This window comes from Solanum tuberosum, unplaced genomic scaffold, assembly GCF_000226075.1.
Source record: "Solanum tuberosum cultivar DM 1-3 516 R44 unplaced genomic scaffold, SolTub_3.0 scf00531, whole genome shotgun sequence".
NCBI lineage: Eukaryota > Viridiplantae > Streptophyta > Magnoliopsida > Solanales > Solanaceae > Solanum > Solanum tuberosum.
In genome coordinates this window covers 207,830-223,361 of record NW_006239449.1, presented here as the reverse complement: position 1 = coordinate 223,361, position 15,532 = coordinate 207,830, and the positions used below count along the sequence as shown (strand labels likewise).

The following is a 15,532-nucleotide window of genomic DNA, read 5'->3' as shown; positions in this document are numbered from 1 at the left end:
AATTGCCAAAAATTCCAAAAGGGCACATCATATTTTTTTAAAACCAAAACGGCAAAATCGCTCCTGCCGGAGCGATTTTCCTCTGACACATATTAACGCCGTGTACTCCGTTAAAATAAAATCGCTGGCACAACAGCGATTTTTTAACTCTAATTTTTTCCTCCACCTAATATCGCTGCTATGGCAGCGTTTTCATAGAAAAAAAAATTTTGTAAAAACTTTTTTTTGGAAAATCGCTGCCCTGGCAGCGTTTTCGTTAATTTTTTTTTTTCGAAAATCTTTTCTTAATTAGACCGCCTTTTAAAATCGCTGCCTTGGCAGCGATTTTGGTGGAACTAGTTTTCTATAAAAAAAAAATCGCTGCCTTAGCAGCGATTTTTATAGAAATATTCTTTTATTTTATTTTATTTTTTGAAATTTCTGTCAACTAGTCAACATCTGATGGTAAATTTTATTTTATTTTTTGTTTAAATCGCTGCCCGTGCAGCGTTTTTGCTATTTTAAAAAATTAAAATTAAAATCACTGCTATTACAACGTTATTATAAAAGCAAATTTATTTTATTTTTTTGGCGTTAATTATTTGTTTTTAAATTGCTGTTGTTGCAGCGTTATTATAAATTTTGTGGAAAAAAGTTTTTTTTTTTAGAAATCGCTGCCTTGGCAGTGCTTTTGGTGGAACTTTTTTTTTAAAAAAAAAAAAAATTCTATCAACTAGTCAACAAGGGTAGCGATTTTTTTTTAAAAACAAAATCGCAAAAACGCTGCACGGGCAGCGATTTTAAAAAAATAAAAGAAATTTACCATCAGATGTTGACTAGTTGACAGAAATTTCAAACAATAAAATAAAATAAAAAAATATTTCTACAAAAATCGCTGCCAAAGCAGCGATTTTTTTTAATAGAAAACTAGTTCCACCAAAATCGCTGCCAAGGCAGCGATTTCAAGATATATATATATATATATTTTTTGTAAAAAAGTTGTCAAAAGGCTGAAAATTGCTGCCTTGACAGCTTTTTAGTTAAATTTTTATTTTTTTTTAATTCGTTACTCTTCAATTTTTATTTTTTTAAAATTGTTTTTCGTTTTGAAAACAAGGCAGTGTTTTTATTAAAAAACAATTTTTTAACAAAAATCGCTGAAAAGGCAGTCTAATTAAGAAAAGATTTTCGAACATTTTTTTTAAGGAAAACGCTGCCAGGGCAGCGATTTTCCAAAAAAAAGTTTTTTCAAAATTTTTTTCTTCTATGAAAACGCTGCCATAGCAGCGATATAAGGTGGAGGAAAAAAATTAGAGTTAAAAGATCGCTGTTGTGCCAGCGATTTTAGTGGAAAAAAAAGAATTTTTTTTTTTTTTGTAAAATCGCTGCCCTGGCAGCGATTTTATTTGAACGAAGTACACGGCGTTAATATGTGTCAGAGGATAATCGCTCCGGCAGGAGCAATTTTGCCGTTTTGGTTTTAAAAAAATATAATGTGCCCTTTTGGAATTTTTGGCAATTTTTTTTGCCCTTTTGGCTCCGGACTCTAATAAATTCGCCGGCTTTAATATTTTATGTTTTTATTGTGATTTGAATATTTTTCTATTCTGAAGCAGAGGTGAATTTAGGATTTCAAGAAAGCGGGTGCACCATTGCTTTAAAGATAAGATAACAAAATTTAGGAAAAAGAGTAAAAAATGCCCTTAAACTATGTGAAAAGAACAAAAATGCCCTCAATTTATAGTTAAGCTCAAAAATGCCCTTGTCGTCAATATTTTGGTTTAAAAATGCCCTTGCAATCAATATTTTGGTCCAGAAATGCCCTTATGGTTACTAAAATGGGTCAAAAATGTCCTTTTCCGAATACATGTATTTTTTTTTCTTTTTTAACACATCTTCTTCCTAATTAAAAAAATATTATTAAAAAATTATGTTCTTGTTTTCTTTCTTTTAAAATCACTTTTAACAAATAAAAATGTAAGAAATATTTTTCTTCTTCTTAATCTCATTTTATCAATTAAAATAGAATAACTTCATGTACCCTTTCGACAGATAATATATGTCATATATATAAGATCATAGTATATCGATCCTTAATTATATTTATATAACAATAAAAAATAATTATAATAAAATAAGAAATATTTTTATTTTTTATTTTATTTTCTGAATTGAAGTAAGATAAACATTTGATAATTTTTAAAAAAAAATTATAACAAAAAAATGTGTTAAAAATAAAATCAACAATATAATTATTTGAAAAATAAGTATTTTTGACCTATAAACAACCATAAGGGTATTTTTGGACCAAAGTATTGACGGTGGGGGCATTTTTGGACCAAACTACAAACGAGGGACATTTTTGTTCCTTTTGGATAGTTTAAGGGAATTTTTTATCCTTTTTCCAAAAAATTATAATAAGAATAACTAAACGAGCAATACATAAAAATTACATTACCACAAAAAATATCATCAGTTTACAATTGTACTCAACGTGACTTCATATTTTGAAAACGATCTATAATAGCATCATTACTTACATTTTCAAATATCTTCTGTTCTATCTTACAAACTAAACAACCATTCAAAAAATAAGGGAATCACACTCCTTTCACATTAAAAAAAAAAGAAAGGGAATCACACCCCTTTCATATTTAAAAAAAAGAAAAGGAATTACACCGTTCAAAATTAATAATATAATATAAAACACATTCCTTACAAGTTACATCCGCAAAATATGTAAGTTTGAGATAATCAATTCTTTAGCTCTTGATGATTTCCTATTATAAGTAATGACAAGATTTTTTTTATATGGAAACCCTAAAATTAAAGTGATATATTTATTTTTATTTTTTGATTTTGTTAGTTTGTTTATTAAAAAGAGAAATCATAAATTAAAAAGAAATTTACCTTAAACTTTGATAATGATGATTTGATAAAAGGTTAATTTGAAGAGAGAAGAAAAATATTGTCGGAACTTGAAAAGTGGGTGACAAGGAAACTTTTGAAGTCTTTGACTTTAGAACTTTCAGATCTTTTTTTTTTTTTTATAAAATGAAAAACGTGTTTTAAGTTAATAGAAATAAATTTAAGCAAATTGGGGCAGGCAGGGATCGAACCTGGGACCTTGGTGCTGAAATCTGGCTGTTAAACTAGTGAACCAACCAGCCATCTTAAGAATAGGTTCCACGAGTTTTAATTTAATATATTCTTTAATAATTATACAAGTAATATATCGAGTTTAGTCGAAAGACCACGGGTTCCGGTGACCCAATTTTAACACATAAATTCGCCCTTGTTCTGAAGTAAGGAGTATTAATAACAAATTGGACCAAACGAATATATTTTAGGAAAAATTTGGTCAGAAAGATTTTTTATCTATGTTATTTTATTTTTATTTTTGAATTTTTTTACCTTTTTAACTTTAATACATTTTAATTAAAATATAGAAAAAAGATCAATTAATTTTAAAATAAAAAAGATATTATACACTTTTAAAAATTTCTGCCCATTTAGCATTACCCTATATTTTAATTACTCATTCTGTTTAAAAAAGAATGACTCACTTTCCTTTTTAGTCTGTTTTTAAAAAAGATTAACCTCTTAATATTTTAATTTCAATTTTCCACGTGACATGTTTAAAGCCACAAAATTAAAAAATAATTTTATACATTTGACATAACTTTAATTTAGAATCGCAAAATTCAAAAAAGTTCTTTATTTTTTTTAATTTCGTGTCAAGTCAAACTAGACACTCTTTTTGAAATGAAGGGAGTACTATTTTACAGTATGATAATTTTTTATAGTAATGATTAAAAAGGCTAAAAGTGAGGAGACGTGTCAAAAATTAAAATAGCAGGCACCAATGCCTTCGCAAATCGCAATGGCGCAACTTTATTCGTTGAATTCAAATAAGGTGGCTGGTGTCCGTGTCTCTCCTATTTATATGTATTTCGTATACGAATTGGCAATACTCGGATAATCCAAAACGCAAATCTCACACAAATTTGCAAAATCAAAAATATTTTTTTTTTACCAAAAGTAGGCAATGGAAACGGTTATGGAAGATGAAGAGTACAATTGGAGCGAAGTGAAGCTTCATTCTCTCATACCCGTAGTGCCGGAGCCGGAGCTCGATAGAGAAACCGGCGAACGGCGTCGCGGCCGTGATATAGTGATCGCTATAGATCACGGTCCTAACAGCAAACACGCTTTTGATTGGGCCGTTACACACCTTTGCCGTCTCGCCGATACGCTTCATCTCGTTCACGCCGTCTCCAGTAAGTTCGCATCCTTATGAATCTCCGTTTTAATCAATTGACCTTAACAACATTTGTTAATATACAGCTCTATTTGTTGCTAATTTTGTTTCAGGTCTGAAAAATGAGATTGTTTATGAGGCTACACAGGGACTCATTGAGAAGCTTGCTGTTGAGGCTTTTTCGGTTGCTATGGTTAGTCTTTCTATGTGGCTTTACAGTAATTATGTGCAGATGGCAAATGATTTCTGATTGAAGTATTAATTATCAGTGTTTGGATAATCTATTAAAATCTGCATTTACTCTGTATAATAATTAAAACATTAGTTTGATTTTTCAATTGGATTAATAAATCTTTTCGATTGTACCTTGGCCATTATCTAGTAATGTTTGTATTACTTATCATATATGATAAAAATGATTAGCATAATGCAATTAACAAAAGTGATTACCCTTGGCCATTCTCACAACTACATTCCTCAACCTGATTAATGTAAACATCAAAATTGATCTACTTCTCTCATAAACCGTGTTGTAATAACTAAGGCACCATTATATACCGCCAAAACATTTTCTGGAAAAAATGAACCACCTCACATTTGAACATTAAAGGTTCTCAAAAGATTAAAGAGACACCATTTTCCCTCGCAACATGGAAGATACATGCTGCAAAATTCTTGAAGATGAATATTTAAGGACCTTCCGTAATTGACATAAGAAACAATAGTTCTTTTGAATATTTAAGGACATTCAGTTGCTTGAATAAGGAATGTTTCATGTTAGGAAATATATATAACTGTTTATCAGAAGCGAACTTTAATATGTTTCATCACGATTTGATTTAGTGGTCTTCTTCTGAATGGGTTTTCATCATGATTATTGCTTGAGAAGCTTTAGCTGCTCATGTGTAGCTTTACTCTGCTGGAAAATACCATGATTCAAATGGTTTGATGGGTTTATTTAGCATGCATGTAAGTTTTCATAACTATATACCATGAATTAGGCTGCGTGTGAGAGTTGATTGTAGTCAGGTGCCCAACCTGTTACTCATTGTTTTGAGCTTATAGCTAGTTTTTATTTTTATAAGTCTAGAATTTGATTAGCAGTCATAAGACATCATGTTCTAAAGCCTTATGTCCCTGACTGAGACGTGACCGTGAGGGCCTGAGGATTGTCAGAAATTTATCTAGTTGTTGCTTGAATGATACATGTGTCTTTAATTTTCTAATTATTTTTCTTAGTTATTTCACATGATATGTCATTTCTTGCAAGTTTTTATTTGTTATGCAACAGTATCTTCATGAGTTTTCTCCATTTTTCTCGTTTATAGTTCTGTTGACAATTGAAATATGTGCAAGTTTAGTTTTGCTAGCACATTGGAAAATATTCTCATGGCATATGCAACATATGCACTTCCAGTTCTACTGTGGAGATATTTTTCTTGCTGATTTTCCACTAGATATATTTTTTTCATTTTAAAGCCTTAAGGTCGTGTAACAAGAAGACCTTTTTTCATCACAGAAGAATGTATTATAAACCCTGAGAGAAGTTTGTAATTGTTGGTTTTATTGAATTTGAACTTGGTTTCATTGAGTTTGACCACATGTAAACCAATAATCTCTATAGTTCTGATTCATAGGTATAATTTCTAGAAGTTGATAACATAGTAAACTCAATTCTTTGGATTCATGTTGAAATAGGTGAAGACAGTTGCTAGGATTGTGGAAGGAGATGCTGGAAAGGTAATTTGCAAGGAAGCAGAAAGGTTGAAGCCTTCAGCTGTGGTTATGGGAACCAGGGGACGTGGCATAATCCAAAGGTTTCTATCTCTCTCTCTCTCTCTCTCTCTCACACACACACACACACACACACCTGTGTATGCATTGGTTACTAATTGGTTGTTAAGTCGATTACTGATTTTTCTGGTTAATTTCCCATTAGTGTACTGCAAGGAAGTGTCGCTGAGTATTGCTTACACAACTGTAAGATAGCACCGGTCATCATAGTTCCTGGAAAAGGTATAATGTTTACACAATTCTGTTCTTTAGTACTGGTTAGCAAAAATCTAAACTAGTCCAAATTATTGCCAAAACAGAAGCTGGGGAAGTCTCTGTGATTTAATGGAGCTTTCAAAGTTTGAGGAACTTACTCTGAATTGATGTCCTTCCAAGTAATGCTGATTAGGATGATATAGTGGCAGCAGCTGTAATACTAGTGGCAGGTTCTTCCTTTATAATGTCCGTGCTTATATAAAAAACTTATGCTATCATTGATGTAAAGTATTTTTATCTGGTTTTAAATTGTGCTTATTTTATGTCTTCAGTATTTAAGTTTGTTTATAATACCAATTTATATTGTGAATAGTTGCTGATAGCAGTGAAAAAACTCATCTATATACACATTCATCTATATACACATTGGATAATGTTCCTAAGTGATTGATGACTTACCATTTGTGCTGGAATACTTTAACAATTTCTGTCATGAAGATGTAAGACATCACTTATAGACCCAAGAATCATATAAGCAGGAAAAGCATAATTCAAGATCTATCTGCTTAGCTCCATTAGAAGGATTCTGAACTAAATATACTAATTTAGATATCCCGCTTGTTCTTATTCAACTTAATCATTGTACTCCACCTCTATTCTACGGGTATTTTTATACTTAAAAATGACATTAAACAGCCAAATCAGCCATTCCAGACCTGCCTTGCCTGTGTTATTTCAAAACTCCACCAAAATCATGTCTAGTCCAATCACTTTTCCCCTGCTCATACTATGAATAGCACCCTTAACCTCCTCAACTTTAATACTTCTACAGTACCCAATATATTGATGTCTCTCGAAGTGCTCCTAATTACCAAGCACAATGTTCCTGTCCTCTTCTTCATTCAAGAGTTTATGTAAGTATGTCTGTCATCTCCATCTAATGAGTGCCTCTTATGTTCATAGATTCTAGAGGGATTCTTTCAGAAGTTGAGAGCTGGGGAAAGGGCATAAACATAAATGTTATGTAAAATTGTTGGTTCAAGTGTGCTGTACTATACACCAGAAATTATGCGAACCATCTTAGATTTTAGGAAACAATGATTCTATTCCAAAAATAGCAGATTCTATAACAGCATTCTGCCTTTTCGAAGACAGAGCACTCGTGGCACACACTTGGCCCTTTGCGAAGATTTTAAGATAAAGTGATACTACCTAGGAAGAACCACAAACCAAAAGCTAGCTATTGAGATGGGATAGCCCAAGGCTATATAAAGCCCACATTAGCACATTGCAATACAGATGGGGGACTAAAGTCCCATTCCTTACAATGGACCATAATAAACTACAACATTCTGCATCCGTGGTCCTCGACGGCTCTACACTTTCACTCTACCACAAGTAAATAGCTCTTTCCAAGGTAGCCATTTTTTAGTCAGGTGTCCAAGAACCTGCCACTAGCTGTGTGCTAGATGCTTCTAGCCCCGAGTGGATATTGCAATACTGGTGTCAACATCCATGGCACAGTGGGTGGTGACTGGCTCCTGATAATGTTGATACAATCCTGGGAGAACCACACCCCAAAAGCTAGTTATTAAGGTGGTAGAGCCCAAGGCGGTATAAATCCCACATCAACATATCGTAGCCTTAGTGGGTCCTGAAAGATAACAAGTAAAACCATCTTTCAGCATCTATTCCGGCAAGAAGAATCCAGTAGATTTTGTCTGCAGAAGAGGCCAGGTCCCCCTTGTTCACTGAAAGTGAAGGTAAGCAATTGTTTTAGAACAAAGAAATAATGGCGAAAGGCACAAGATGACATATACTAGGCCCAATAGTGTGCTGCCTGGTCTCGGATGAATGCCTCTGATTTGCTCTGAACCATCAAAAATGAAAAGATACCCTCCTGAACATAATGGACTATATTCCATTATGCTGAATGAGAGATTAAAAACAACAACAAGGTCTTGCAACCCCCCTCCCTTTAACCAAAAAAAGAAGGAAGATGCAAGCACGAAAAAAGAATATAGAGAAAAAGAAACTCCCTCACTGGTGGAGTGGAGTAATGAGTTAGATTACATGACAAGCAGTCACTACTTCTAGTTTGCTTAATGATAATCCACAGGAATCCATTCTTTTTGTATTCAAAGCCACCAATATGGCATCTCCATGTATCTCATCAGTGGAACTTGGATATGATTTTGAATATCTTTCAATCCCTTGTATAAACCACATAAACTACTTATTTCTTTGTCCAACCGATTAAAACAATATTTGACAGACTGATGTGAAATATAATGATGCTCTAACTACAAAGTGCATTTTAATTCTGTGATATTAGCATGAGCTGCCATATGATTAGTGACTAATTTATTTATTTTTTATAATAGAGAAGGAATTAATCCTAATAACTAGTGGTTCAGATGTCTCAATATCACCAATTATTTTGAAAGAGAAAAAAAATGCCTTTTTTCTCTAGGTCTTTATCGACATGTCTTATTCTGTCCCAAAAGCAACTAGGGTAGCCACTATGGTATTTTTTTGGCTCCCTTTCAGTATAGTCATGGAGATGGAGTGCTCAACATTTCCATTCAGGTAATAGTCAAAAGAGACAGCTTGTGCCACTTGATGAGTATGACCCTTAATAATCAGTGTTTGCAATTTTTATGCTTATCTTAGAGCTATAATCGACTCTCTTAGTTAAGAATTCTGGAAGAGGATAATTTGTACCTACAACTGACACGAAAGTGGAAAATAATATAATCATAAGCAGTTTTGATTGATTACAAACGTAAGGTACAATACTACTATAACAACAACTACTTCTTAGTGTCAAACAAGATGGGGTCTAGTTGGTTATATGAACACTGACCAATTAGGTATCATAAATGACAGTAAATAGATAAATATGGATATCTTACGAAGTACTACACAATTTATTTAGAGTAATAGAATAAATAATTAAGCTATTGGTCTGGTTGAGAGATTTCAGCTGATTTATGTTGCAACCTAGTGATAACTTCATGTCCAAACAAATTATTTCTGAGATTCAAATTTAGTGCTCGACACTAGTCCTCAGGGATTTCTTGGTTATGAAAAAAATGAGCAAATTTTGCACTTCTGTTCTGATGCAGTTTCTTTCATTTACATCTCCAGGAGTTGATTTTGTGTGCCTCTATATATATATAGATGGAAATTAGATTTATGTATATACAATTTTCCAAAATTTTAACTTCTTTTCTAGCTTCTTTATACTAGTGGCATGATTGGCTGCAATTGTGTTTTGATTAACTGTTATAGAGAAAAATATGATTTCCAATGAACAGTGTCATAGTATTGCTTTGATACTCTTGAACTGCAACATTTACATACAGAATATACTATGTTATGTACTTGCAAAAAAAGAATCAGGATCCATGACATCTGAGGTGAAGTCATTCAAGGATCTTGAATGACTAGAATTGTAAGGTCACATTTCCATCTTCAGGTCATGTCCAGCTTCAGCGAAACCTGCGCAGTGATCATTTTTTTAACTTCAATACTTGAACAAAAGCCTACTGTGATTATTCTGGTGTTAAATTTCAGATTAGTGATAGATAGGGGCCATAGGTCCCTCCAAGTATGGACAAAGGTTCAAATTTCAGTATAGGCAGAAAGAACACTAAGTGATTTCTTTCAATATGCGTACGGCTTGTTGGGTAGTAATTACCCGATACGTGGGTGATAGTAGTTGGTGGATACTCGTGGAATAGTTGAAGAGCACGCTAATTGCCCAGACACAACTGTTATAAAAAAAAAAAGAGGGAAAAATAGGGCCCTCCAAAGACTCGAAATCTTAATAAATGTAGTTGAATAATAGCTGTTCATTTTTGTTGGATGGTTAGTACCTGCCTATCAATCAACTACTTTGGGGAATTTTTCGCCGTGCAAAAGTAACACAGTTTTGATCATTTAAGGTGGAAGACAGAAATAAAGGGAAGATACCTAATCAGCAACCTTTTTCAACAGGAGTTTAAATCAAAGAGGACCCAACTATTCTCGAAGCAATATGATAGGTTCTGGGTCTCTAACATGGAAAGTAACACCCACCTTAATTGATTTTTTATCTTCTTTTTGGTGAAGCATCATAGACAGGATAGAAATATTGACTAGACATGTCACTTGTGCATACCTGTACACGGATGGGGAAAAAACTGTGCTGATCTTCCTTGTTGAAGCTCCATTGCATACATGTTATCTAAATCAGTGTCCCAAGTTTGAAAGCTCTGAACTTGCTGTATGTCGAATGAAACTTTTGTTTAGCAAATTGAAAGAGAAAAGAAAGGAAATTAACTGTTTATTGACTAAGATTGGTTCAATTAATTACATTGATACTGGATGAGTCAAGAAACATTTCAGGAATTGGTACAGGAGCACTAGTGGTTCTACGTAGTGCCATTTCGTTTAGATTTAGAATATCCATTTCTAATCCAGAACTTGACATTATTTGCTGCAATGAATTGAACTGGCGTTGGGCCATACTAAGCATTTCAGATGATGTTCCAGCTCCCACTGTGGAAAAGGTAGATGTGCTAGTTGCAAATATCTGGAGAAATAAATGTGAAGTAAGAACATAATTTTATTCTGAAGAACGAAATAATTTCTTGATATGATGTTCCCTTACATCTTTGTTGAAGAAATTGTCTACGTCGATATCAAGCCTTGGATTAACAGCAGCTAGTTTCATGGATAGGAACTGTCATGATAATGAATCGTCAAATATAGAATCTCAATCATAATTTTTCTAGCAACAACATCAAATACATAAAGGACTATTGTTTTTTGATTTTTTTTTTACCTCTACTTGTCTTTGGAGAGATTGGACGTAGTTGATTATTTCATCTAGCATTCCTGCTTTCCCTGTTATCTTGTTACAACCTGGTACTAAATCTTGCAGAAATCTCATTCTCTCACTTATCTTTTCCCTTCTTACCTGCCAAAAATATGAATTAACTTGCTGGTTAAGTTGTTCGTTAGAGTAAAATATTACTGATGATTAGTAAAAAACACTTTGACCGAATTTGCAACTCACTCTTTCAGCCAAACTGTGGCTATCAGTGGCTTGACCTCGACGTGCTCTGACATGTATATAGTCGAGCTTTTTATCATCGGTAATTTTGGACTTCTCCTTTGAAGTATCAGAATTTTCCTTACTGTTGCTACTGTTATTGGCGCTCCTTTTGTTGCTTTTTTTCTCTGTTGTTACCTTGGAAGAATCATCCCCCTCTTCGATGCATTCTTTCAATTTCTTGTCTTTGGTTTCCTCTTCTGCAACCTCCTGAAAAATGTCCACCAATTATAGCTTACAGGACTGTTGAATTGTGTGAACAACTGGAACAAACGATAAATCTAATTGCATATTTTTAATTACGTAATTATATTGTATATCAACACGTGAGATGTGGATCTGATTCTTTATATGAAAGTAGTTTTTTTCTTTTTGGGTGGATGTGAGAGTTGAACTCAAAACCTTTGACTATTCTAATATCTTAGTTGAGTTGTGTGACTATCTATCTATCTAAAAAACTCTCTTTGAATAAGCAGGCGTTTAATTACTTAACTATATTATGCCTCAACCACACCAAAATGCAGGGCTTAAACATAGGCAGGATAGAGAAACAGTTTCAGTTGGAGTTGAACATACCTTGAGATGTTGATTCTTATCAGCTTTCCTTTTCTTGAAGTTCTCACTGCCTCTGTTAGAACTCAGCATAGTCTCTTTGGATTTAACAGCATTGTCCGCCATGGTAGGTGGGCAACTTGTAGTTCTTGAAATAGCATAATTCATTTCAGTTGGGTGTGACATTCCTCCGTGTCCAACTCCAACTGGAACATAACCAAAACCATTATTATCAGTGGTCCCAAAATCATCCCAATTGTTCTCCATACAGGGGTCTGGCTTAATTGCCCGAGTCACAAGCTCATTAAGACTCTGATCATTTACATTGATCAGCCCATGAAATTGTTGAGCTTCAGATGTCTGATGAAAAGAACTCATCAGTTGATCATTTTGTCCATTAAAATAACTCATCTCTTGTTGCTGCACCTGTTCTTGATGCCATTTCATTCTAGCTGGTTGTCGTTCAAGCACGCTGCTTCCATTTCCTCCATTGCTGGTGGTGTTGTTATGTAGCATTTCTGGTAATGCAATATTCATCAATAATAGAGATCCTTTTTTCAGAAAGAGTTAAGAGAAGAAAAAGCTGCTACTTGTCGTTTGTTTTACTTTGCGGAAAGTAACAAAGGCGATTCAAAATTGTAGTAGAAAAAAATATTAGGTAGCTTCCTAACGCGTTCCTTGTTTTTTACGTCCTCTTGAACCAACTCCCTCTTTATTTCTCTTCAAGTACTATTTAGAATAGAAGAAATTGTGTCCTTCTATCTTCCTTTTTCTGTTATTGTGTGTGAGAGAAAGAATAGAGTAGAATGCGTGAAGCTTAGAGGTATTAGGAAAGTGGGGTTTATATAAGTATGACAAAAAGGAGAGAGGGAAATGCGAAATTGTATTTACTTTCTTTTGATTTAACTGCATACGAAATACTTTATATAAAGAGAAAACATGTTATGATATTTTACGGCTATAACGTCATATATTAATGGAAACCGTGTTTCTGACATAAATAATAAATAAATACATTTTAATTTAGCTCGACTTTTTACTGGGGCAGGGGTCATGGAACGTAACCATACCAAAGTGGGCCCGGGTAGACATGACTAACCACGTGAGACTGTCCCGCGAGAAGGTAAAGTTTGAGAGAGCTTTTTTGGGCCTGATGGGCCCAAAATGAGAAATACAATTGGGTCTCCCACTGATACGTGTCAATCAATGGGCCCGTCAAAGGTGACATGTCAGAAGAATGACGTGGACACAAGCCTAATACTCCCTCCGTCTCATTTTATATGTCACATTTTTACTTTGTACTTGCACTAAGAAATGATGTAACTTTACCTTTTCACTCTTAATGTTTTCTTAAGTCAACTTTATCAATAAATGACAAGATTAATTAACTATTCTATCAAGGATATAATAGGTAAAGTATGATAATTTATGCATAAATTTTATAAAATGACAAGTATTATGGTCCAGCTATTTATAGAAAGAGATGACATATAAAATGAGACGGAAGGAGTAGAAAAAAGCGGATAACGGAGTTCTCTGAATTCTGTGCGATTGGTGTTTGGTACCTGAAAGTTAGTGAAATACTCTCTCTTGCTTTTATATGATGATCGTGCGTCAAACGATTGTTTATTATTGGAGCGAAGCAGTGAGAGCATATGATGGATCATTTTAATTAAATACCGTAACAGCAGAATCTCAGATATTACGGGGTTGTCACTCGCTAAAAATAGAATTCCGTTCGCTTTAACTTATTTTTATAGTTAATTATTATTTCCCAAAAGAGGAAAAACAAATTACACAAATTTTGAAATAGAATTTGAAGTAAGCAACACTAGAAGGTAGGGGTGTTCACGGTTTGGATAAAAACCGATCCAAATCGAAAAACCAAACCAAATCTATAAAATAAAACCGATTTTATTTGGGTTTGGTTTGGTTTGGTTTTAGATTTTTGAAAACCGATAGTATTTGGTTTGGTTATGGTTTTATTGGAAAAAAATCGAAGAAATAACCGAATCGAATCGAACCAATGAATTATATACATATATTTTATTAATATACATACTTAATATATTATTTTTATAAACAATTTTAAAGATCTTATACATATTTTCATTAAAATTTCTTTATAATTTACTTATTGAAAGCAAAAATACCCAAGATGAAACATTTATCTTATTGATTTCATGTATATGAGTGTCTATGTCAATTTTTTGTGGGACTGAAAGTGTTATTGTCTCTTTCTTCTATGCCAATATAGTGAATTTTAAAGCTTTATTGATAATAAATTTAGTGATTTGAAAGTTTAGTAATTTAAGTCATTCTAATTATTTTTCGTTTTGAATGGATTGTTGTCACTTTTTTTCATATTTTAAATGAATTGTTTCTTTTATTTTGTGGATGGTTAATACCGAATATCGAACCAAACCAAACCGAAATCGATAATCACCAAAACCGATAAATGTATATTGTATTTGGTTTGGTTTGGTTTTGATAATTTTTAAAATCGATTAAGTTGGTTTGATTTTGGTTTTGACCAATAACCGATCCAAACCAACCCGTGAACACCCCTACTAGAAGGTATTAAAAATAATTTAGGGTAAGCAACTCTAGAAGGCAACCTTCTTTTTCCTTCTTGTGAACCACCCTAGATGTGCGGAGCTCGTTTCTCTTTCTCCTCTTTTTGGGTAAAGCACACATAAAAAAGAGTTGGGTCATCAAAAGTTTGATTCTAGAACGAAAGGAATGTATAACTAGGGCAAATCCCCACTTTCTTATTCGTAATGAGGGGGAAAACTTTAATTAGATATTTTTATTATAATTTGGATTGCAACTTCTTAGTTGAACAATTTAGACTAGTTTGGAGGTAAGTTATGAAGGGGTAGTTTGGTAGCTGATTTGGAAGTGAGTTATGCTGGTACTAAATCTTATGTAAATAATATCATGTTTGGTAGTTGATAAAGGAAGTAAGTTATTTATGTATCAAATTAAGAAGTTGTTTGATTTGCAATTTAGAAATCACATAACTAATACAAGTAGTATAAGTTACGAGAAAATCTATTTACGCATAACAACTAATACATAAATATAACTAAACACTGCATAAATAATATATAAATTCTAAAGAAAATATTCTTGTATTTAAGCTTGAGAGAGCCTTGCTTAATCCCACAGGCCACAAGATTTGATGATATGTGTGATTACCAAATTAGATAGTCACCGGTGATTCATTAATAATAATTGAGTATTTAGTAGGTCATTATAATTAATCAAACACAAAAGTTTCCAAAAAGGTAGTTAGATGACATTTTAATAGATAACATAATATAAGAATTAATTTGGATAGTGTGATGGAGGACCACTAAAAAAGTTTTTTCTTTTTGGGGGGTGCGGCCTGGGCAGATTTTCTATTGCTATCACTATCAAGAGACAACATAATCGAGGAAAGATTTGGTTTCATTTTCATTTAGCTTTCTATGAATTTTGTGACCACCGCTTTCCCTTTAATTAATATCCTAATTTTGCTTTCACAATTAGTAATTGTATCTTGTTTTTTAAGTAATTATTTCATGTGAGGTTTATTTGATCAAATATTTTCTGTTAGTGTTTAGTACCATTAACTAACAAACAGTTGGGTCAACTATGGCTGCAAA

General features: G+C 33.0%; 2 protein-coding genes across 2 annotated transcripts; one reads left to right on the top strand and one right to left on the bottom strand.

The window, feature by feature from the left end:
• Positions 1-3,911: 3,911 nt before the first annotated feature.
• On the top strand, positions 3,912-6,601 carry LOC102589528 (uncharacterized). Its single transcript, XM_006365052.2, has 5 exons — positions 3,912-4,259; positions 4,354-4,433; positions 5,939-6,057; positions 6,180-6,256; positions 6,334-6,601. Exons 1-5 carry the CDS (start codon positions 4,028-4,030, stop codon positions 6,357-6,359), a joined length of 534 nt encoding a protein of 177 aa, XP_006365114.1. The 5' UTR covers positions 3,912-4,027; the 3' UTR covers positions 6,360-6,601.
• Positions 6,602-9,532: 2,931 nt separating this feature from the next.
• On the bottom strand, positions 9,533-12,768 carry LOC102589204 (transcription factor HBI1-like). The gene is made up of 7 exons (XM_006365051.2): positions 11,907-12,768; positions 11,295-11,540; positions 11,061-11,195; positions 10,887-10,958; positions 10,590-10,808; positions 10,395-10,497; positions 9,533-9,733 (listed from the first exon to the last, which is right to left on the bottom strand). Exons 1-7 carry the CDS (start codon positions 12,417-12,419, stop codon positions 9,693-9,695), a joined length of 1,329 nt encoding a protein of 442 aa, XP_006365113.1. The 5' UTR covers positions 12,420-12,768; the 3' UTR covers positions 9,533-9,692.
• Positions 12,769-15,532: the final 2,764 nt, after the last annotated feature.